Here is a 25,726-nt window from a genome sequence, read left to right on the forward strand (position 1 = left end):
TGAAACGAACTAGAAAAAACAAGTAAGCCATGTTTCCAATTTATAGTTGTTCATGTGGTTAGAATTATAATTATGCATTTTTTCCCCCCCTTTCCTTCTGTGTAGTTTGTGATTATCATAGTTGCTTAACCCAAATGATACAAGTATTCTGTTATCTTGCCACAGGGATAACAACCGTGACATGACGAGCTAACCTCGTCGTTGTAGAACAAAGAAAGATGTAGGATTCACAATAAACATGACATTCCTACTACTGCTCCTCAGACAGAAGGACTTGGGTGGTTAAAAAGCATGTTTATTCCAAAATATATCATTTTTATATCCGTCAGGAGGAGAGAGATTTATTTGTAGAGTTTCTAGGCAGAGTTTGAGTCCCTGACTCATTCTGCCCGGCTCATTAGTTTCGTGTTCTCGCAGGGAGGTTTTTTTTTGTTGTTGGAAAGGGCCATGTTGTTTTCTGTCACTCAGAGGACCTTTTTGTAACTGAATGGCTGCTCTGTTTTGGGGGGAGCCTGGCTATGAGAACTCACTCGCTGTATATTTTGATTTAGCTCGTCTGTTTTATACAGATACATATTAGCGACGTGTTTTTGTTATCATCTTTCTTTTTGTTTATGTTCTGACCCCCCCCCCCGTCGTAAAAAAACGTCTCTATAATGTAGCAAAAATAGGTCCAGGTGCAGGAGCTGTATATGTGTGAAGGTAACGTGTTGGGAGGCGGTTCAAACTGGTCACAATGACGAGGTGGATGTTCAATCGGTGATGTGCTGTGAACATAGTAGCCTGGTCCCAGATCTGTTGTCTCCTTCTGTAGCCTGGTCCCAGATCTGTTGTCTCCTTCTGTAGCCTGGTCCCAGATCTGTTGTCTCCTTCTGTAGCCTGGTCCCAGATCTGTTGTCTCCTCCTGTAGCCTGGTCCCAGATCTGTTGTCTCCTTCTATAGTCTGGTCCCAGATCTGTTGTCTCCTTCTGTAGCCTGGTCCCAGATCTGTTGTCTCCTCCTGTAGCCTGGTCCCAGATCTGTTGTCTCCTTCTGTAGCCTGGTCCCAGATCTGTTGTCTCCTCCTGTAGCCTGGTCCCAGATCTGTTGTCTCCTCCTGTAGCCTGGCCCCAGACCGGGTGTCTCCTCCTGTAGCCTGGCCCCAGACCGGGTGTCTCCTCCTGTAGCCTGGCCCCAGACCGGGTGTCTCCTCCTGTAGCCTGGCCCCAGACCGGGTGTCTCCTCCTGTAGCCTGGCCCCAGACCGGGTGTCTCCTCCTGTAGCCTGGCCCCAGACCGGGTGTCTCCTCCTGTAGCCTGGTCAAGGGGTTAGCATGATAGTGCCTGTCGATTTGTACTGCGGTTGATGTAAACCAGGCATCTCTTTAGAGTTTATGCCACGTTGTCGAGTATGTCACCTCCCACGTGTTATGTGTCTGAAAGAGAGATGGTATTTTTAAATGCTTCCAGGTTCACATTGAGGCTTGGGTTTATTGTTGAGGCATTTTCTGTTAATCTAATCCAGATGTGGTGCATCTGTGTGTTTTACGGAAAGGAAAATATGTCGCTTAATCTATTGCTTTCGTTTGTTTGCAAAGGGAACACTAAATATTGTGACTGAAAGGAATGACGAAAGGTCAAAGAACTCCATGGGAAGCCATTCTGTTGAGCCAGTCCTCTGATAACGGCCTGATGCTGCCACCTAGTGAACGTTTAGCATTCCTGCAGCTCATCCAATCACTGTAATAGACGCTGGACTAACTAGGTGTCATAGGGTGTGCAGCAGGCCCTGTGTTGTCCTAAATGGCCCCATATTCCCTATCTAGTGCATTACTTTTGACCAAGACCCGATGGGTAGTGTTGCTGGAGCGCGCTCTTTTCAATTTGAGAATACACATAGCTGGTAAAAATATTTCTGTAAAGTTACATCTGATAAATATTTTAAATTTAATTACCGCAGAAATTCCATGAAATACATATTTATTTGGTTTATCAGCCTAAAGGTAACCAACTCGCTTTAGTGCGGTGCCGAACTGCGGCAACAAGTGTCAGAAATAGGGCGGGTATTGAGAACGGGCTAGGTGGCGCGTTCTTTCCTGGTCCAACACGCTCACTGCGCGCGGGCCAAATCCCACATAACAAGAACAGACAGAACTAGAGGGGGTTACTAAAACGGCTGTCCTCAAAACCCTTGTATTGGACTCACCTTGTCTGAGTGTAGCCTATGTCTTGAAATATCTCACAGGCCTAATGATTTAACTAGTATTTTACGTAAAAGGACCAAATATAATAGCGTAGGCTATGGCATAGAAGTAGGACTAAATTACCTTAACACCAAAAAACACTTATAAGCTTTTATTTCTTTCCCTCGTGCGGCGTGTTGCCTCGGCAGGATATAGCCAATGCTTTCTATGATCGAAAAACAAAACACACGAAAGACTAATAGTTTTAACATCGTCTGTTCTAATTCGCTCACGGAAAAACGGTCATTCCTGAATATCTAAATGCCTGTGGTATTGGGGTTTTACCTGTATGTAGGTGTGTGACCCTGCTGACTTATAGGAAGTGAATGAGTTCAATAAGTACATGCCAAGGAAGAACCAGATCAGGACAGTAGTCTGGTAGGCTTGCGTCACTTGGACAGCGATAATATAGCTGTAATGCCAATGCTGTGTGTTTTTTTTGATGACGTTAGGGCACCTATTAAATTCATGTTGGATTTGCGTGCACCAGCATGAGTCATTGTAATGTACATTTTTAGACTGTTCGTGTATCACCTTGGACTGGAGTCAGGACACCGAACTGGGCCTCAGCCAGACACTGACTGTCCCATCACTTGAGTACAGCATATCACCTCTCCAAACTGATTGTTTCAAATGGCATTAATGATTTATTGGTATAATCAATTTAATTGCTGTAGAGTTTTGACCTAGTTAGATTGCCAGATCTCTACACTTTGTCCATGAAACAAGAATCAAGCTAGTATGAAAATAGATGACATGTAAAATAAAATAAAAGCTGACCCCTCTATGTTTATTCTGCTTCTATGTGTCCACCGGTTTGGTGTAGTATAGTTCCACTTTTGATCGACTTAAAACCTTTGCCACGAATTGTATTGAATTGGGTCAGTGAACTTTGTGGAGCAGAATAAATTGTGTTGCCCTATTCTCACTTGACTTGACACTAAAAACGTTAGGAAACTAGAATGAACATTGGACTTGTTATGGGGTGTTAATGATTTTTATGGGAATACAAGATGAAAGATAAAATAAGAGTGTAACAAGTTATGTTTGTACTAGATATTTTCTAGACAAGGAGGTTGAATTGGTAGCTAAGTTGAATTAACCTGAGTGCCAGTGTGTCTGTCTGTCTGCCATCTTGTCGTTCCGTTGGCTTGACAACGAGCAATGGGATGCCATCAAGTAAGAAGTATTGTATTTACTGCGGGCACTGACGGAACACTTGTAGAGCCCGTGGTGGACAAGAATCTAAAGGGAATTAAGGGTATTATATGGAGTCATAGGGGTGACGCTAACAATTACTAATCTAGTCTGTTGTGTCTCAAATGGCACCCTATTCCCTATGTAGTGCCTACATAAGCCTCTGATCAAAAGTAGTGCACTATATAGGGAATAGGGTGCCATTTGGGACTAAGTAGTGCACTATATAGGGAATAGGGTGCCATTTGGGACAACACTATGTATTTGTTTTAATTTAAAGCACATTAGGTGTCTGAAATAACTCACTTCCATTATCTTCGCCTTTTTATTATCAATTTTCTGTAAGAGACTTACTGAATGCAGCACATTCAAGTTCACAATTCATGTATGTTTTTGTCCTATATTGTTGTTAGCCAGTACTATATTTTTGGATTATCAATGTTATGCATTGTATAATTTTTTGCCTTAAAATAAAGCAGTGTTTTTGTTTTCAAATTGAATAAAACAATCAAATAAATAATCATTTATGGTCAGCATAATGTTTCCCGTTATTCTTCTTGTAAGTATTTGTATATCCTTGTCTCCTACTGTGTATATCCTTGTCTCCTACTGTGTATATCCTTGTCTCCTACTGTGTATATCCTTGTCTCCTACTGTGTATATCCTTGTGTCCTAATGTGTATATCCTTGTCTCCTATTGTGTATATCCTTGTCTCCTACTGTGTATATCCTTCAAGCAAGTTAATTTTTGTTGTAATGCACTGTACCTGGGGCGGCAGGTAGCCTAGTGGTTAGAGCTGACAAGGTAAAAATCTGTCCTTCTGCCCCTGAACAAGGCAGTTAACCCACTGGTTCCTAGGCCGTCATTGTAAATAAGAATTTGTTCTTAACTGACTTGCCTAGTTAAATAAATAATAAATCACCCTAATGTATGGGTCTCCCCTATACTCATGTTCTGCACAATCTAACATTACTACAGATTCTGCTGTAAAGATTCCACCCGTGGCTTTGGATGATAAATCATTTTTAAAGTGATCTCTTGGTAAAAGCTTTGTTGGCTTCTGCAACTCTCTGCCCATTTATGCAGCCCTTTATCAATTTGTGGCGGGGAGAATGTTGGAGGCCGCACGATGTTGTAATCAAACATGTATGCTTGATCCGAAAATGTGGTCGGAGGCGCCGAATGTATGGTGCGACTCAATTGCGAAGCCTCGGGTGGCATGCAGAGGCCAGATTGAGCAAATTTTGTAACAAGGCTGGGGGCTTCATATAGCTCAGCATTGACATAAGTAGTGGCGGAAGACATTTACTCGTTCCCGTTCACAGAGAAGCATGCCCCCCTCCCCGCTGCGACGCGCAACACAGGTCATGGCTAGAAGGGATACAGCGTTTGTTAAATTAACATAAACGTTTTAGCTTTTTTCCCCCTATAATTTTCCTAATTCTCTGAACCTGCGACGTAAATTCTAACCTGCGACGTAAATTCTAACCTGCTACGTAAATTCTAACCTGCGACGTAAGGCCAAATCGGACAAATACGGTATGAAATCTAGTCATAACCCGCACCAAAGTGATTTCATTCAGTTTCTTTTGAGCAGTTTCTGGAGACCGGAGGACACTTTTTGTTGTTTTTCCGGTGAGAGATAATGTTGGGATGGGGAGGATATCATCGGACAGGCAGGCGGAGGACAGTAGCCAACTACAGGAAAACGACTCGACTCTCAATCTGTCTGTGTGATGAAAAGCCACATCATCCGCGACTGTTGTTTACTAACTCAACTGCTTCACCAGCTACAATGATCATGGCTTGGATACGTCCTATACCTGCGCTATTGCTAGCTTTTACCACCACAGCTGACAAGACAAAAGTGAACCTTAAAACAATACGGAAATCTATTGCCAGCTATCTGTTATATACTATCTATATATCTATATATTTTGCCTTATCGCCGCCTTTGAGAGAAGTGATATTCTGCAGTTAATATCCCGGATTCGTACAAAAAGCATCACACAGATGAACCAGATACTCGAGTGATTAACCAGATTCTCGGGTGATTAACCAGATTCTCGAGTGATTAACCAGATTCTCGAGTGATTAACCAGATTCTCGAGTGATTAACCAGATTCTCGAGTGATTAACCAGATTCTCGAGTGATTAACCAGATACTCGGGTGATTAACCAGATTCTCGAGTGATTAACCAGATTCTCGGGTGATTAACCAGATTCTCGAGTGATTAACCAGATTCTCGAGTGATTAACCAGATTCTCGAGTGATTAACCAGATACTCGAGTGATTAACCAGATTCTCGAGTGATTAACCAGATTCTCGAGTGATTAACCAGATTCTCGAGTGATTAACCAGATTCTCGAGTGATTAACCAGATTCTCGAGTGATTAACCAGATACTCGGGTGATTAACCAGATTCTCGAGTGATTAACCAGATACTCGAGTGATTAACCAGATTCTCGAGTGATTAACCAGATTCTCGAGTTATTAACCAGATTCTCGAGTGATTAACCAGATACTCGGGTGATTAACCAGATACTCGAGTGATTAACCAGATACTCGAGTGATTAACCAGATACTCGAGTGATTAACCAGATTCTCGGGTGATTAACCAGATTCTCGGGTGATTAACCAGATTCTCGGGTGATTAACCAGATACTCGGGTGATTAACCAGATTCTCGGGTGATTAACCAGATACTCGAGTGATTAACCAGATTCTCGGGTGATTAACCAGATACTCGGGTGATTAACCAGATACTCGTGTGATTAACCAGATTCTCGAGTGATTAACCAGATACTCGGGTGATTAACCAGATTCTCGAGTGATTAACCAGATTCTCGAGTGATTAACCAGATACTCGGGTGATTAACCAGATTCTCGGGTGATTAACCAGATTCTCGGGTGATTAACCAGATTCTCGAGTGATTAACCAGATTCTCGGGTGATTAACCAGATTCTCGGGTGATTAACCAGATTCTCGGGTGATTAACCAGATTCTCGAGTGATTAACCAGATTCTCGGGTGATTAACCAGATTCTCGGGTGATTAACCAGATTCGAGTGATTAACCAGATTCTCGAGTGATTAACCAGATACTTGAGTGATTAACCAGATTCTCGGGTGATTAACCAGATTCTCGAGTGATTAACCAGATTCTCGAGTGATTAACCAGATACTCAAGCTCTGTTAAAATGACTGTCTTCAAAATGGAAAGCAGTCGGTAGGAGGCAAGATCAGGTGGGACCATTCTAGCCAATGAGAGGACAGATCTCCGATATAAAGTAATTTTTTTCTCTCAATTGTTTCCGCGATATCACGTGTCCTACTTATACCGGTAACGTTACACTCATAACAACTTAAACAATATGAAACTTCTATTCGATCAAATAAGCCACACCTTGCAAATAAACCATTACTTTTTTTGTTAACCAAATTCCACACTCATTGTAAATCAGAATTTGTTCTTCTTCACTGACTTGCCTAGTTTAAATAAAGGTTAAAAAAAAAAAACTTTCAAAAAACGCCACCTGCTGGATAAGACAGATTTTGGGCCCATTTATCAATCTCTCTTCGTCTCAACCTCTGATTATCATCATCATCATCCTCCCAGGCCAGCTGTGCTGTTTTAGCTGATCGCAGTTTATGCGATAACAGAGGCAACCGAAGGTTTGGTTTCCAGAGCCCTTATTTTTCTCGCTTGGTAATGGAAATGGGCCTTGTTAATAAAAGTTCTGCAACTGGCTAGTTCGAGCTAGCTAGTGAGCTAACTACACGGATTTGTTTTGTGCGTGCCTGTGGTCTTTACAGCCAGAAAGGAAACATTACGTTTCCCCGCTTTGATATTTGATACTTTTTTTTATCTACCTCTAGAGTCTAGATACTCGTAGCTTTTGAACGGACATAATTATTGGACAGAATGTATTATTTTGGCTGAGGACAGAGCATGACAGACATTATTATAACCATCATTCATCTACCCTGGTGCTCCGTTCAGTCCAATACGCCGCGGTGTGAGTAGCCCATCCGGGAAGCGCACATCAGCAGAGGACCATCCTATGCGCCTCTTGGGTGTCGGGGGCGAGAGGTGCTAACTATTCCCAGAGCAATTACGTCGGAGGGAGAGGACGACGTTGCCTTGCCATCTCAGGATTAAACCATGGCTAATGAACCTGTCATCCTTAATGTGTATGATATGGTAAGATTGTGTGTTTACACTCAGTGACATGATTTTGCATGGGAATCAATGTAACATACTTAACCTACTATTGTCACACACACACACACACACACACACGCACGCACGCACGCGCGATTTGTTCTATCCTCGTGGGAACCTAAAAGGAATTTCCATTCAAAATCCTATTTTCCGTAACCCTAAACCTAATTCTAACCCCTTTATCCTCAAGGGGACGTGGGACATGTCACCACGAGGGATTATTTTTCTTGTTTTACTATCCTTGTGGGGATTTTAGGTCCCCACAAGGATAGAAGAACCAACACACACCCACAGGGATGTATTTGACAACCAGGCAGGTGCATAGTTGGCTCCTCACCTCTCCTCTGATGTCTCCAGGCCAGCAGTCACAGATGAGGACCCCAGTGGAGCTGATAAAAACGCCTGATTAAATCCCAGTGTTTGCTCTGCTTTGTTGGGAGTAGGGACAGACTGGGACCATAAATCAGCCCGGGCATTTCTACCACACCGGCCTATTGTGGTAACAGTATTTTGCTCGAAACTCCACCATTTAGACCGGCCCACTGGGCTAAAGATGTACCGGCCCATCTGGCATTTGCCCGGACTGCTCTATGTCTGGGACCCTCAGGTTGGCACACTATAGGTCATGCAGGGGCTGCTGGAGAAGGGTGCGACCCCAGAGAGAGAGAAGGGTGCGACCCCAGAGAGAGAACGAGAGAAGTGATCATGGGTTGGGACTCGGGAGCACCTCATTGAAAAGCAATGAGTTGATTTGAAATGGAATTTGCCCCAACCCTGGTTCGTAGAGCTCTAGTCCTAAACACTTTTTGAATAACAGCAATAAGAACCTAAGACAAGTGAAGACAGGAATACATTTGAATTACTGTACTCTGTGCCTGAGCATTGAGAGAACTGAAGGAGTGATGGGTTGATTTCTAAAAGACAGTGACGCAGAGAGACAGACAGACAGAGATATTGGAGGATGGGTGTGAAATGAGGCATGATATTTCTGCATGGAAAGACAATGGAATGTAATGTGGGAGTTCCTCAGAGACTGCGAGCATCATTCCAGCGTTAGACTGCATAGATGCAAGACATGGTTTTACCAAATACTAAAGGTGATTCTTTCAGTGGTGTGTTTCAGATAATGTCAAATTCAAATGAAAGACCAATAGCAAAGCACTCCAGTAATCTAGTCCACAAAATAAAGTTAGCTTCTTTGCCTTATCAGTTTACCAATTCTAATTAAGACAGAATAGTTGGTTGGATACCGAATGTGAGAGCCTGCAACAGTAAGCTTATAGATAGTGTTCCACTAGCACTGTGTCAGTCAGGAAAGTCTCCATTATCTATTATTAATGGAGGGTCCAGCTGGTGGGCTGTGAATGTCTTTTACCCCCCCCTTCCCACCCCACTCACACGGGTACAGGAGGAGGTCTGATTGCGAGCACAGACTGGAATATGTTCCCGGGGATTTATCCGATGGCATTGAGAAGTTTATCACATCAGTCACAGGCTTCATTAATAAGTGCATCGACGACGTCGTCCCCACAGTGACCGTACATATCCCAATCAGAAGCCATCCATTACAGGCAACATCCGCACCGAGCTAAAGGCTACAGCTGCCATTTTCAAGGAGCGGGACGCTAATTCAGACGTTTGTAAGTAATCTCGCTACGCCCTTCGATGAACCATCAAACATGGCAAAGCGTCAATACAGGACCAAGATCGAGTCTTACCTCACCGGCTCTGACACTCGTCGAATGTGGCAGGGCTCGCAAACTATCACGGATTATAAAGGGAAACCCAGCCGTGAGCTGCCCAGTGACGCAAGCTGAACCATGCATAAGACCACCAGCTGTTCTGGATGACTGTGTGATCATGCTCTCTGTAGCTGATGTGTGTAAGACCTTTAAACAGGTTAACATTCACAAAGCTGCAGGGCCAGACGGAGTGTGCGTTGACCACCTGCCAAGTGTCTTCACTGACATTCCCAACCTCTCTCTGACCCAGTCTGTAATACTTACATGTTTCAAATAGATCACCATAGTCCCTTTTGCCCAAGAACGCCAAGGTAACCGGTCTAAATAGCTATCGGCCCGAAGCACTCACATCTGTAGCCATGAAATGCTTTGAAAGGCTGTTCGTGGCTCACATCAACAGCATCATCCCAGAAACATTAGACCCACTCCAATTTGCATACCGCCCCAACAGATCCACAGATGATGTAATCTCTATTGCACTCCACACTGTCCTTTCCCACCTGGACAAAGGGAACACCTACGTGAGAATGCTGTTAATTGACTACAGCTCAGCATTCAATACCATAGTGCCCTCCAAGCTCATCACTAAGCTAAGGACCCTGGGCTTAAACACCTCCCTCTGCAACTGGATCCTTGACTTCCTGCTGGTTAGAGGTGGTTAGAGTGGGCAACAACACATCCTCCACGCTGACCCTTGGTATTGGGGCCCCTCAGGGGTGCGTGCTTAGTACTCGCTGTTAACCCACGACTGCATGGCCACACACGACTCGGTGGTAGGCCTGATCACTGACGATGATGAGTTAGCCTACAGCAAGGAGGTCCAAGACCTGGCTGTGTGGCGCTAGGACAACATCTCCCTCAAAGTTAGCAAGACAAAGGAGCTGATCGTGGACTACAGGAAACGGAGGGTCGAGCACGTTTACATCGACTGGGCTGTCGTGGAGCAGGTCGAGAGCTTCAAGTTCATCGGTGTGTCCACATTACTAAAGAATTATCCTGATCCTACCACACCAACACAGTCGTGAAGAGATCACAACAACACCTCCTCACATTCCGGAGGCTGAAAAGATTCAGCATGGGCCCTTAGATCCTCAAAAAGTTATACGGCTGCAACAATGAGAGCATCTTGACTGCCTGCATCACCGCTTGGTATGGCAACTGCTTGGGACCCGACCACTAGGCACTACAGAGGATATTGCATACCGCCCAGTCACTGGGGCCGAGATCCCTACCATCCAGGACCTCTACACTAGGCAGTGTCAGAGGAAGGCCCTAACAGTTGTAAAAGACTCCAGCCACCTAAGTGATAGACTGTTCTCTCTGCTGCTGCTCGGCAAGTGGTACCGATGCACCAGGTCTGGAACCAACAGGACCCTGAACAGCTTCTACCCCCAAGCGAAATACAGCGCATTCAGAAAGTATTCAGAACCCTTGACTTTTTCCACAATTTGTTACAATATTCTAAAATGTATTCAATTGTGTTTTCCACTCAACAATCTACACACAATACACCATAACGACAAAGCAAAAAAACAGATTTTTAGAAATTATACACATTTTATTAAGCATAAGAAACTGAAATATCACGTTTACATAAGTATTCAGACCCTTTACTCAGTACTTTGTTGAAGCACCTTTGGCAGCGAATACAGTGTTGTCCTGTTGGAAGGTGAATCTTCACCCCAGTCTGAGGTCCTGAGAGCTCTGGAGCAGGTTTTCATCAAGGATCTCTTTGTACTTTTCTCCGTTCATCTTTCCCTCGATCCTGACTAGTCTCCCAGTCACTGCCACTGAAAAACATCCCCACAACATAATGCTGCCACCACCATGCTTCACCGTAGGGATGGTGCCTGATTTCCTCCAGACGTGACACTTGGCATTCAGGCCAAAGAGTTCAATCTTGGTTTCATCAGACAAGAACACCTTATTTGTCATGGTCTGAGAGTCCTTTAGGTGCCTTTTGGCAAACTCCAAGCGGGCTGTCATGTGCCTATTACAAAGGAATGGCTTCCGTCTGGCCACTCTTCCATAAAGGCCAGATTGGTGGAGTGCTGCAGAGATGGTTGCCCTTCTCGAAGGTTCTCCCAACTCTGGAATTCTGTCAGAATGACCATCGGGTTCTTGGTCACCTCCCTGACCAAGGCCCTTCTCCCCCGATTGCTCAGTTTGGCCGGGCGGCCAGATATAGGAAGAGTTGGTGGTTCCAAATGTATTCAATTTAAGAATGATGGAGGCCACTGTGTTGCAAACATTTTTTGGTACCCGTCCCCAGATCTGTATCTCGACACAATCCTGTCTCGGAGCTCTGGCAAATCCTTCGACCTCATGGCTTGATTTTTTTGCTCTGACATGCACTGTCAACTGTGAGACCTTATAAAGACAGGTGTGTGCTTTTCCAAATCATATCCAATCAATTGAATTTATCCACAGATGGACTCCGATCAAGTTGTAGAAACATCTCAAGGATGATCAATGGAAACAGGATGCACCGGAGCTCAATGTAGAGTCTCAAAGCAAAGGGTCTGAATACCTGTTTATTAATTTAAAAAAAGGTGTACTTTTTTAACCCCTTTTCTCCCCAATTTCGTGGTATCCAATTGGTAGTTACAGTCTTGTCCCATCGCTGCAACTTCCGTACGGACTCGGGAGAGGCGAAGGTCGAGAGCCGTGTGTCCTCCGAAACACAACCCAACCAAGCCGCACTGCTTCTTGACACAACGCCAACTTAACCCGGAAGCCAGCCGCACCAATGTGTCGGAGGAAACACCGTACACCTGGCGACCTGGTCAGCGTGCACTGCGCCCGGCCGGCCACAGGAGTCGCTAGTGCGTGATGGGACCGGAACATCCCTGCCGGCTAAGCCCTCCCCTAACCGCCCCATGGGTCTCCCGCTCACAGCAGTCATCAACAGAGCCTGGACTCGAAACCAGAACCTTTAGTGGCACAGCTAGCACTGCGATGCAGTGCCTTAGACCACTGCGCCACTCGGGAGGCCGGCCTGAATGTTTTTATTTGTAATAAATTTGCACACAATTCTAAAAACCTGTTTTCGCTTTGTCATTATGGGCCATGTTATTACCTGGTACTCCCTGTATATAGCCATGTTATTACCTGGTACTTCCTGTATATAACCATGTTATTACCTGGTACTTCCTGTATATAGCCATGTTAGTACCTGGTACCCTGGGTATATAGCCATGTTAGTACCTGGTACTCCCTGTATATAGCCATGTTATTACCTGGTACCCCGGGTATATAGCCATGTTATTACCTGGTACTCCCTGTATATAGCCATGTTAGTACCTGGTACCCCGGGTATATAGCCATGTTAGTACCTGGTACTCCCTGTATATAGCCATGTTAGTACCTGGTACCCCGGGTATATAGCCATGTTAGTACCTGGTATCCAGTATGTATTTATTCCTTGTGTTATTATTTTTCTGTAATTTTTCTATTTTTCTCTCTGCATTGTCGAAAAGTTTGCTTTTAGGGAGGATAATCTGTGGTGATGGGGTGCTACCGAAGGTCTGGGTCCATCCGTATAAAGTTGATCTCAGATCAGGTCTTCCCTGTCCCATGTGACCTTTATTATTAATTATTATTATTATTATATTATTTATTATCTCTGCTCTAAAAGGCTAAACTGAAAACAGCACTTCTAATCTGAGACACTCGATTAGCCTTTATTACAGGTACCCTGATTGGGAAGAGAGGGTTTCTGTAAGAGGGGGGGGGGGGGGGGGGTTCTGTATGTGTAGAGGAGATTATGAGTAGCATCCTTTTTTAACTTTCCCAGTGTTTCTGTGAACATGTGGTTTGGTGGTCAGACATGCTTCTATTAACACTTTGATTACAATTTTACTGTGCATTTCATTTCAGGATTTGAAATTCAAAATACAAAATGTGCGATTTTTTTTTTTTTTTTTAACCACGCAAACTCGCTCTCATATTTCAGTTTTGAAGGGGGGGAAATGGCATTCCAACCGTTCCAGGACATCTAACTGTTGAATCTCTCTCTCCCTCTCCCTCTCTGTCTCTCTCTCTCTGTCTGTCTCTGTCTCTCTCTCTGTCTTTCTCTCTCTCTCTCTGTCTCTCTCTCTGTCTTTCTCTCTCTCTCTCTCTCTGTCTTTCTTTCTCTCTCTCTGTCTCTCTGTCTTTCTTTCTCTCTCTCTGTCTCTCTCTCTGTCTTTCTTTCTCTCTCTCTGTCTTTCTTTTTCTCTCTGTCTCTCTCTCTCTCTGTCTCTCTGCTCTGTCTCTCTCTGTCTCTCTCCATCTCTCTCTCTCTCTGTCTCTCTCTCTGTCTCTCTCTCTGTCTCTCTCTGTCTCTCTCTCTGTCTCTCTCTCTGTCTCTATTCAGTACTGGATCAACGAGTACACTTCCACTCTGGGTGTTGGAGTCTACCACTCAGGCATTGAGATCTATGGCCGAGGTACAGAGGAAGACCTTCATTACTTTTTCATTCATCCAGCCATTCACTCACTCACTCACTCACTCACCCATTCATTCATTCAGTCAGTGTGCTGTTGGCTAAATGGAATGTTCGATGTGGAACGTCTCTCTACAGCCTCTATCCCATTGAGGTTCTGTCATTTTGTTGATCTTTCCTCCTGAGTTACTCACCACTGAATCATAATGTGTGGAGAGAGAGAGAGTTTTACCACCGACCGACCGACCGACCGACCGACCGACCTTATTTATTAAACACTTCAAGAAAGGCATCTGGCAGATGTCAATACACCCATAAACACACGTGTGATTTTTATGTATCTCTTACACGTCTGCATTTTCTCGAATTTGATGATATAATCGTCAAGCCCGTTCAAAAGATTAGGGGACACGACCCAGAAGTAACGCGGAAGATCACGTAACTTTCACAGGGTAATTCATAGTTTTTTTAAATAAGAGGATGTTTTTTCTGCGTTATAATAGATTATGTAGTCATGAGGAGCCTATCAGCCAGGATGACACATTGATCGAACACCACACGATATCCTCTCACACCACATGATATCTTCTCACACCCACATGATATCTTCACACACCAACACGATATCTTCTCACACCAAACGATATCTTCTCACACCAAACGATATGTTCTCACACCAACACGATATCTTCTCACACCAACACGATATCTTTTCACACCAACACGATATCTTCTCACACCAACACGATATCTTCTCACACCAACACGATATCTTCTCACACCAACACGATATCTTCTCACACCAACACCACATGATATCTTCTTCCACCAACACCACATGATATCTTCTCACACCACATGATATCTTCTCACACCACATGATATCTTCTCACACCAACACGATATCTTCTCACACCACATGATATCTTCTCACACCACATGATATCTTCTCACACCAACACGATAGCTTCACACACCAACACCACATGATATCTTCTCACACCACATGATATCTTCTCACACCACATGATATCTTCTCACACCAACATGATATTTTCTCACACCACATGATATCTTCACACACCAACACGATATCTTCTCACACCAACACGATATCTTCTCACACCAACACGATATCTTCTCACACCAACACGATATCTTCTCACACCAACACCACATGATATCTTCTTCCACCAACACCATATGATATCTTCTCACACCACATGATATCTTCTCACACCACATGATATCTTCTCACACCAACATGATATCTTCTCACACCACATGATATCTTCTCACACCCACACAATATCTTCTCACACCAACACGATATCTTCTCACACCAACACCACATGATATCTTCTTCCACCAACACCATATGATATCTTCTCACACCACATGATATCTTCTCACACCAACACGATATCTTCTCACACCACATGATATCTTCTCACACCACATGATATCTTCTCACACCAACACGATAGCTTCACACACCAACACCACATGATATCTTCTCACACCACATGATATCTTCTCACACCACATGATATCTTCTCACACCAACATGATATTTTCTCACACCACGTGATATCTTCACACACCAACACGATATCTTCTCACACCAACACGATATCTTCTCACACCACACAATATTTTCTCACACCAACACGATATCTTCTCACACACATGATATCTTCTCACACCAACACGATATCTTCTCACACCACATGATATCTTCTCACACCACATGATATCTTCTCACACCAACACGATATCTTCTCACACACATGATATCTTCTCACACCAACACGATATCTTCTCACACCACATGATATCTTCTCACACCACATGATATCTTCTCACACCACATGATATCTTCTCACACCAACACGATAGCTTCACACACCAACACCACATGATATCTTCTCACACCACATGATATCTTCTCACACCAACATGATATTTTCTCACACCACGTGATATCTTCACACACCAACACCAACACGATATCTTCTCACACCACACAATATTTTCTCACACCAACACGATATCTTCTCACACCACATGATATCTTCACACACCAACACCACACGATATCTTCTCACACCAACACGATATCTTCTCACACCAACACGATATCTTCTCACACCAACACGATGTCTTCTCACACGATATCTTCTCACACCAACACGATATCTTCTCACACCATGTGATATCTTTTCACCACACACAGTATCTTCTCACTTTCAGCTTGCTACACAGTTCCTTTGTTGGAAGGCGAGGTGGTGACAACATTTGTTTTTCTCTTTTCATTCCTCCCACCTGTAATGTGAGCGACGATACATCTCTGATGTTCAAGGTGTTCCTTTTCTTCTCGTCTTTATTACAGAGTTTGCGTATGGAGGTCACCCGTACCCGTTTAGTGGTGTATTTGAAATAAACCCTGGAAACACCACTGAATTAGGAGAGACCTTCAAATTCAAGTGAGTTTACAATCATCACAGACACACACACACAGGGTTCTACAGAGGGCCTTGTCACATTAAAAAAGGGGGTCAATGGCCTCTGTTTCACAACAGAAGATCAGAATGCAGTTTTAAGAGTTCTCATCTGAAGTGAACATCCGATCCCAGTCCGGTGAGCAGAAGCCCGAGCCCAGGCCTGGTCGGACATCACAGATATTAAATGAGCTCAAACCAGAAAAAAAAGCCAGATTTCTAAAATAAAAATACAATTTATAAAACAGTAGGCTATATTTACTTAAACTAGTGTTGGGAAGAACGTATAGTCAGTCAGTCATGTGTGGTCGCCTACAGTAGATGGTCATTTCAGCGCCATTTTGATTGGGACAGCCCAATCGCGCTGCTTTGATTCACGTTTGGGCGACTCCACTATAAATCATTCCATTTTTGTTTTCACTGAATCATTAGGTAACAATTAGAATGGGGAAATGTGCGCTAAATTGATGTGAGTGCTAATGATCATTATTCATGTTTGCTCATATATTAGCCAATCAGAACATTTTGCTAACTTGTTATGCAAGCGTATATTTGGTTAATTGATCTCTGGCTGGACAAGTAGAAGTGGTATATATTTGTTTGCTCATCGATCACTGATCAGAAACATTTAGCTTGCAACAATGTAACCTAAATCAAGAGTATTATGTATCTATTGACTCGCGTCGTAGCCTTCTATAGAGTCTAGGCTATTTTTCTATCATCCCAATCGCAAAATTCTGACTCCTGTCTCGCATAAATTCCTAATTTTATTCTGTAATCCATAGGTTGCATTAAAAAGCACGTCTCTTGCCAATCCATGTCAAAATACTGCTTTAAAACATTTCACCCGCTTCTCTGCGCTGTCTCGTATTGCTGCCCCTATGAGAGCTTCGGTAGAGAATGTGTGATCAATAAACCGTATGAGAGGAGATATGGATATATTTTTTAAACAGTTACCTTGATATTTCAACTATTTCCACTCTCCATCGCCCCTTTATTCATGAGCTGATCTGCTATCTGTATAATCATCAACTTGATTTTGACAAATAGGAGATATTCTGTCATTCGTTGGAGGTTATCTAGTAAGTTTAGAAAACTTCGGTCATTTGCATTTGGTTTAATTGCGTTTGTATGATTGGACAACGCTGCGCTCTGTGTCGAGATAGACTAGACCTACTGCTGAAATGCACTGAATTAACCGAGGAACATAATAACGCTCTGAATGTATGACTGGCTTGTTTCGCAATTCACGACAGTGTCATTGGCGATCAAAGTTACTGTGTCATTATCAGTTTCACTTTGCTCTGATATCTTTACATAGTGGCGCAGCCAAGCCGGTAATGTGCCCCATGGTGGCGGTGAGGTTATGGTATGGGTAGGCATAAGCTACGGACAACGAACATAATTGCGTTTTATCAATGGCATTTTGAATGCACAGAAATACTATGAAGAGATCCTGTGGCCCATTGTGAGGACCATTTTGTTTTATTTAGTTTTTTACAATTTTTTTCCTCCCCAATTATGATCTTGTCTCATTGCTGCAACTCCCCAACGGGCTCAGGAGGCGAAGGTCGAGTCATGCGTCCTTAAAAACACCGCGCTTCTTTAACAGCTTAACCCGGAAGCACCTTTCACCTGACGACCCGAGGTCAGCCTGCAGGCGCACCGCCCCGCTCGCTAGAACGCGATGAGCCAAGTCATGTGAAATCCATAGATTAGTGCCTAATGAAGTTATTTAAATGGGCTGATTTCCTCATATCAACTGTAACTCAGTAAAAATGTTGAAAGTGTTGCATGTTGTGTTTTTATATTTTTGTTCAGTATTGTTTAGGCTTACATTATGCCTATACAGTGGTGGAACAATTACCCAATTGTCATACTTGAGTAAAAGTAAAGATACCTTAATAGAAAATGACTCAAGTAAAAGTGAAAGTCACCCAGTAAAATATTAATTGAGTAAAAGTCTAAAATTAGTTGGTTTTATATATATATATATATATATATATATATATACTTAAGTATCAAAAGTACAAGTATAAATAATTTCAAATTCCTTATTTTAAGCTAAGCAGACGGACACTTATTTCCAGATAGGGGCTCAATCCAACACTCAGACATCCTTTACAAACAAAGCATGTGTTTAGTGAGTCTGCAAGATCAGAGGCAGTAGGGATGACCAGGGATGTTCTCTGTTTAGTGAGTCCTCCAGATCAGAGGCAGTAGGGATGCCCAGAGATGTTCTCTGTTTAGTGAGTCCACCAGATCAGAGGCAGTAGGGATGACCAGAGATGTTCTCTGTTTAGTGAGTCCACCAGATCAGAGGCAGTAGGGATGACCAGGGATGTTCTCTGCTTAGTGAGTCCTCCAGATCAGAGGCAGTAGGGATGACCAGGGATGTTCTCTGTTTAGTGAGTCCTCCAGATCAGAGGCAGTAGGGATGACCAGGGATGTTCTCTGTTTAGTGAGTCCTCCAGATCAGAGGCAGTAGAGGATGACCAGGGATGTTCTCTGTTTAGTGTGTAAATTAGACAATTTTCCTGCTGAGCATTTAAAATGTATCGAGGACTTTTGGGTGTCAGGGAAAATGTATGGAGTACAAAAGTACATCATTTTCTTTGGGAATGTAGTGAAGTAAAAGTTATCAAAAATATGTAAAGGAAAGTACAGATGCCACAACAAAAATACTTAAGAAGTGAAAGTATTTTTACTTAAGTACTTTACACCACTGGGCCTATATGAATCCAACCTTTTGAAGCACATCTCCCGAGAAGCTAATCCTTTTCCGTTCCTCCTGGGCCAATCAAATGTGCCTAAACCTACTGTCAAGTTACCATGTTGTTAGCTAGCTAGGTAACATGACTGAACAATGTTGTTTGTTACCATGTTGCTAGGTAACGTGACTGAACAACGTTGTTTGTTACCATGTTGCTAGGTAACATGACTGAACAACGTTGTTTGTTACCATGTTGCTAGGTAACATGACTGAACAATGTTGTTTGTAACCATGTTGCTAGGTAACGTGACTGAACAACGTTGTTTGTTACCATGTTGCTAGGTAACATGACTGAACAACGTTGTTTGTTACCATGTTGCTAGGTAACATGACTGAACAACGTTGTTTGTAACCATGTTGCTAGGTAACGTGACTGAACAACGTTGTTTGTTACCATGTTTCTAGGTAACGTGACTGAACAACGTTGTTTGTTATCAAACCAATAACTATATAATATGCACTCGAATTCCAACATTTTTTTTTAAAGCCACCTTCGGTAATATGGGTCATATTTTTAACCGTTTAGGCTAGAGACAAGTAGTTTTCTTCGCTGTAAAGCTGCAAACATGCCCTCCGATAAGCTGTATGTAGAGCAGGTGAGTGAGGGCTGGTAGAGGATGTGAAGAGGGGACAGAGAGCAGGTAAGTGAGGGCTGGTAGGGGATGTGAAGAGGGGACAGAGAGCAGGTAAGTGAGGGCTGGTAGGGGATGTGAAGAGGGGACAGAGAGCAGGTGGGTGAGGGCTGGTAGGGGATGTGAAGAGGGGACAGAGAGCAGGTGGGTGAGGGCTGGTAGGGGATGTGAAGAGGGGACAGAGAGCAGGTAAGTGAGGGCTGGTAGGGGATGTGAAGAGGGGACAGAGAGCAGGTGGGTGAGGGCTGGTAGGGGATGTGAAGAGGGGACAGAGAGCAGGTGGGTGAGGGCTGGTAGGGGATGTGAAGAGGGGACAGAGAGCAGGTGAGGGCTGGTAGGGGATGTGAAGAGGGGACAGAGAGCAGGTGGGTGAGGGCTGGTAGGGGATGTGAAGAGGGGACAGAGAGCAGGTGGGTGAGGGCTGGTAGGGGATGTGAAGAGGGGACAGAGAGCAGGTGAGGGCTGGTAGGGGATGTGAAGAGGGGACAGAGAGCAGGTGGGTGAGGGCTGGTAGGGGATGTGAAGAGGGGACAGAGAGCAGGTGAGGGCTGGTAGGGGATGTGAAGAGGGGACAGAGAGCAGGTGGGTGAGGGCTGGTAGGGGATGTGAAGAGGGGACAGAGAGCAGGTGGGTGAGGGCTGGTAGGGGATGTGAAGAGGGGACAGAGAGCAGGTGAGGGCTGGTAGGGGATGTGAAGAGGGGACAGAGAGCAGGTGAGTGAGGGCTGGTAGGGGATGTGAAGAGGGGACAGAGAGCAGGTGAGTGAGGGCTGGTAGGAGATGTGAAGAGGGGACAGAGAGCAGGTGGGTGAGGGCTGGTAGAGGATGTGAAGAGGGGACAGAGAGCAGGTGGGTGAGGGCTGGTAGGGGATGTGAAGAGGGGACAGAGAGCAGGTAAGTGAGGGCTGGTAGGGGATGTGAAGAGGGGACAGAGAGCAGGTAAGTGAGGGCTGGTAGAGGATGTGAAGAGGGGACAGAGAGCAGGTGGGTGAGGGCTGGTAGGGGATGTGAAGAGGGGACAGAGAGCAGGTGGGTGAGGGCTGGTAGGGGATGTGAAGAGGGGACAGAGAGCAGGTGGGTGAGGGCTGGTAGGGGATGTGAAGAGGGGACAGAGAGCAGGTAAGTGAGGGCTGGTAGGGGATGTGAAGAGGGGACAGAGAGCAGGTAAGTGAGGGCTGGTAGGGGATGTGAAGAGGGGACAGAGAGCAGGTGGGTGAGGGCTGGTAGGGGATGTGAAGAGGGGACAGAGAGCAGGTAAGTGAGGGCTGGTAGGGGATGTGAAGAGGGGACAGAGAGCAGGTGGGTGAGGGCTGGTAGGGGATGTGAAGAGGGGACAGAGAGCAGGTGGGTGAGGGCTGGTAGGGGATGTGAAGAGGGGACAGAGAGCAGGTGGGTGAGGGCTGGTAGGGGATGTGAAGAGGGGACAGAGAGCAGGTGGGTGAGGGCTGGTAGGGGATGTGAAGAGGGGACAGAGAGCAGGTGAGGGCTGGTAGGGGATGTGAAGAGGGGACAGAGAGCAGGTGGGTGAGGGCTGGTAGGGGATGTGAAGAGGGGACAGAGAGCAGGTGAGGGCTGGTAGGGGATGTGAAGAGGGGACAGAGAGCAGGTGGGTGAGGGCTGGTAGGGGATGTGAAGAGGGGACAGAGAGCAGGTGGGTGAGGGCTGGTAGGGGATGTGAAGAGGGGACAGAGAGCAGGTGAGGGCTGGTAGGGGATGTGAAGAGGGGACAGAGAGCAGGTGAGTGAGGGCTGGTAGGGGATGTGAAGAGGGGACAGAGAGCAGGTGAGTGAGGGCTGGTAGGAGATGTGAAGAGGGGACAGAGAGCAGGTGGGTGAGGGCTGGTAGAGGATGTGAAGAGGGGACAGAGAGCAGGTGGGTGAGGGCTGGTAGGGGATGTGAAGAGGGGACAGAGAGCAGGTAAGTGAGGGCTGGTAGGGGATGTGAAGAGGGGACAGAGAGCAGGTAAGTGAGGGCTGGTAGAGGATGTGAAGAGGGGACAGAGAGCAGGTGGGTGAGGGCTGGTAGGGGATGTGAAGAGGGGACAGAGAGCAGGTGAGTGAGGGCTGGTAGGGGATGTGAAGAGGGGACAGAGAGCAGGTGAGTGAGGGCTGGTAGGAGATGTGAAGAGGGGACAGAGAGCAGGTGAGGGCTGGTAGGGGATGTGAAGAGGGGACAGAGAGCAGGTGAGTGAGGGCTGGTAGGGGATGTGAAGAGGGGACAGAGAGCAGGTGAGTGAGGGCTGGTAGGGGATGTGAAGAGGGGACAGAGAGCAGGTGAGTGAGGGCCCTCGCTTCATACTCGTCGCCAAACCCACTGGCTCCATGTCATCTACAAGACCCTGCTAGGTAAAGTCCCCCCTTATCTCAGCTCGCTGGTCACCATTGCATCTCCCACCTGTAGCACACGCTCCAGCAGGTATATCTCTTTAGTCACCCCCAAAACCAATTCTTTCTTTGGCCGCCTCTCCTTCCAGTTCTCTGCTGCCAATGACTGGAACGAACTACAAAAATCTCTGAAACTGGAAACACTTATCTCCCTCACTAGCTTTAAGCACCAACTGTCAGAGCAGCTCACAGATTACTGCACCTGTACATAGCCCACCTATAATTTAGCCCAAACAACTACCTCTTTCCCTACTGTATTTAATTAATTTATTTATTTTGCTCCTTTGCACCCCCATTATTTTTATTTCTACTTTGCACATTCTCCCATTGCAAATCTACCATTCCAGTGTTTTACTTGCTATATTGTATCTACTTTGCCACCATGGCCTTTTTGCCTTTACCTCCCTTATCTCACCTCATTTGCTCACATTGTGTATATAGACTTGTTTATACTGTATTATTGACTGTATGTTTGTTTTACTCCATGTGTAACTCTGTGTCGTTGTATGTGTCGAACTGCTTTGCTTTATCTTGGCCAGGTCGCAGTTGTAAATGAGAACTTGTTCTCAACTTGCCTACCTGGTTAAATAAAGGTAAAATAAAATAAAATAAATAAATAAATAGGTAGGAACCTCCGTACTTATAGGTAGTATCCTCAGTACTTATAGGTAGTATCCTCAGTACTTATAGGTAGTATCCCCAGTACTTATAGGTAGGAACCTCAGTACTTATAGGTAGTATCCTCAGTACTTATAGGTAGTATCCTCAGTACTTATAGGTAGTATCCCCAGTACTTATAGGTAGGAACCTCCAGTACTTAGTTACAGTAAATAATATACAGGAGAGGAATTAATGAAATATTTCCCCGTTACACCCAGCACCGCTATCTCCAAGTTTGGTATGTCTGTATCAGCTTTGTTTTCTCCTCGTTCTACACAGGGAGGCCATCGCTTTGGGCACAACAGACTTTGCTGTGGAGGATCTGGATAAAATCATGGAGGACCTGGGAACAGATTTCAAGGGCAACTCCTACCATCTAATGCACAAGAACTGCAACCACTTCTCATCCTCGCTGTCTGAGGTCAGTATGAGAAACATTCATGCAATTATTCAACATTTTGTTTCTTTGATCACACGTACAATATCTGAAATATATTTACGTTATTGTGAATAACTTGATAACTGGATAAAAAAAACATTTTTTTTTTAAATTAATAATGCCTATTGAATTTAAAATACATTTTTATGTGGAGTATTTTTTTAAGTTGTACTCGTTCTATTCCAGCTGTTGTGTGGGCGTGAGATCCCTCGCTGGGTGAACCGCCTGGCCTACTTCAGCTCCTGCGTGCCCTTCCTCCAGACCTGCCTCCCTAAGGAGTGGCTGACCCCCGCTGCCCTCCAGAGCCACATCAGCATGGGGCTCCACAAGGAGGCCGGGGAGTCCAGCGACGAGGACCCCAACTCAGCCTCCGGGACCGCTGGGGCGGGCACCGGATCCTCACACAGCTGTCGCCATACACGGGTCTGAACCAATGACTGTATAGGTCTGAAGAGAACAGCCAATAGGACTCTCTTTCAATGACCTTTGACCTCTGGACCAGAAGGTCACCAGCTCAGCCCTGCAGGGGATGTGTAGTGATATTACATCTGTGGGCCTGACTGAATAACCACCTGACCTCATAGTACCACCACTCTGAGAACAGAGATGGGGGACGGATGATTAGTTAGCCTGCTAGTACTAACTCATAAAGCCGCCGGGCCAAGGGGACCTGCGAAATCCTCTTGGATCCTTTTCCTGCTTTTCTCCCTTTTTTTAGAGTACGGTAGATATATTCTGAAGGATTTGTTATAGGCGTTGACAAACTAACTCAGACCATGGCATGGTTCTCTCAGATTGACCACAGCTACGTTATGTAGGGACGGCAGGGTAGCCTAGTGGTTGGAGCGTTGGACTAGTAACCAGAGTTCAAATCCCTGAGCTGACAAGGTACAAATCTGTTCCTAGGCCGTTATTGAAAATAAGAATTTGTTCTTAACTGACTTGCCAAGTTAAATAAAGGTAAAATATGTACTATAGGGCTGGGGTACTTTCTAGTGTTTGTCTTTTTCCCAGGAATTTTTAAACCTTTGTCAGCCTTCATCCCTAACGCCCTCCTTCCAGAGCAGCTTCTTCTTTAGACTAGATGTATATCTGACACCACAGAGATACACCCTAGGCCAATTTCGGGATGCAGTCTTAAGTCTGAGACCACTGGTATTGTGGCATTAGCAGAAGAGGTTCAATAACTCCCTTACTTGGCCTTCAGTTGTAATCATCAGTGATGCCTGTTTTGTTGATGTGTTGGGGTAAGTTAATATGCTGGCCATTTTAGAAGTTGAAGAAGCACAACCATACATAGCGATATATATTCTCTGTTTGGGAGTAACTACCTGTGGGTTGTTTTGAACGAGGACGTTTCTGTTAAACGTCATTCTTAACTGAAAACAATGTGCCTAAGAAACAGAGGATTCGACAACAAGAAGTGAAGACATCTAAATATAATCTCTGATCATATTCATTTTATCATATGAATATTTATATTAGGGTGTTATTTGTCCATAGCATGGTCTCGTGCATTGTTTAACAAGATGATGTCTGCACCCCATGTATTTTGCCAATTTACCACCATTGTGAATAACACTGTCAGATGACTCTGAAAGTTGCATTTACACTCTTCTTCCATGGAAATCTTTCATGATGAAACTCCTAGTAACTGTTGAATCACAGGCCTTGGGTGACACTCCCCGCTGCCTCCCCTACTGCCTTCCCAGCTGATTTCACAGAGTGATTGAGTTGGTGTGTATGGGGGGGGGGCTGGGTTACAGTGGGAGCATTGTGTGAAGGAAAAGGGGTTTTGTTTTCTAAATGTCTTTTTGAATTGATGTGGAAATGTCTCTGAATGAGTCGGATTTACACACGTGCTCCCTGAAACAAGGGGGAAGTGGTCCTACCAGTCAAGTTCTGGACTAGTGTACTAAACTGACTACTATTCCATTAAATAAACACAAATAATGCTGTTTTCAGATGAGACAGACATGAGGATACATGTTATTCGCCCTTTTCGGTTCATGCGTTTATAATGCCGCTCTTGTAGATTCAATAGTATGCCTTGTGAAGCCCACTCCATTGTATTCCTGGAGAATAATATTGTCCTTTCTTTCTCTTCTCCTTGGTTTACTGTCTCTGTCTGTCTGCCTCCACCCCCTCTGTAACCCCCATCCCCCTCTCAGGAAGGAAATCACATGACCTGTGGTTGTTACACAGGTGTCTCATTACCATACACCATCTCCATGACAACTAGGTGGGGGAAAACTATTTATTTGTTTATATACTTATATTTTTAAATCTATATTTGTATTTATTTTTTAATGCAGTAACACTTTTTTTTTTTGCATTATCATTTGTGTTCTTCTTGTTGAAGTGGGTTCTATAGAGGTCAGTGAATTGAACCCATGGATTTGAAATGTGTTCCATAGAGGTCAGTGAATTGAACCCATGGATTTGAAATGGGTTCTATAGAGGTCAGTATTCCATACTTTACCATTGACACTTTCTACAGAGAAGAACAATCGGATAACTTTTTCT

General features: G+C 44.6%; 1 protein-coding gene across 1 annotated transcript; it reads left to right on the plus strand.

The window, feature by feature from the left end:
* The first annotated feature begins 5,946 nt into the window (after positions 1–5,946).
* On the plus strand, positions 5,947–25,140 carry LOC110504280 (deubiquitinase DESI2). Its single transcript, XM_036955334.1, has 5 exons — positions 5,947–7,622; positions 13,743–13,815; positions 16,205–16,298; positions 23,041–23,182; positions 23,387–25,140. The coding sequence occupies exons 1-5, from the start codon at positions 7,584–7,586 to the stop codon at positions 23,627–23,629; spliced, it is 591 nt and encodes a 196-aa protein (XP_036811229.1). The 5' UTR covers positions 5,947–7,583; the 3' UTR covers positions 23,630–25,140.
* Positions 25,141–25,726: the final 586 nt, after the last annotated feature.

This window comes from Oncorhynchus mykiss, chromosome 19 (assembly GCF_013265735.2).
Source record: "Oncorhynchus mykiss isolate Arlee chromosome 19, USDA_OmykA_1.1, whole genome shotgun sequence".
NCBI classification, from domain to species: Eukaryota; Metazoa; Chordata; class Actinopteri; order Salmoniformes; family Salmonidae; genus Oncorhynchus; species Oncorhynchus mykiss.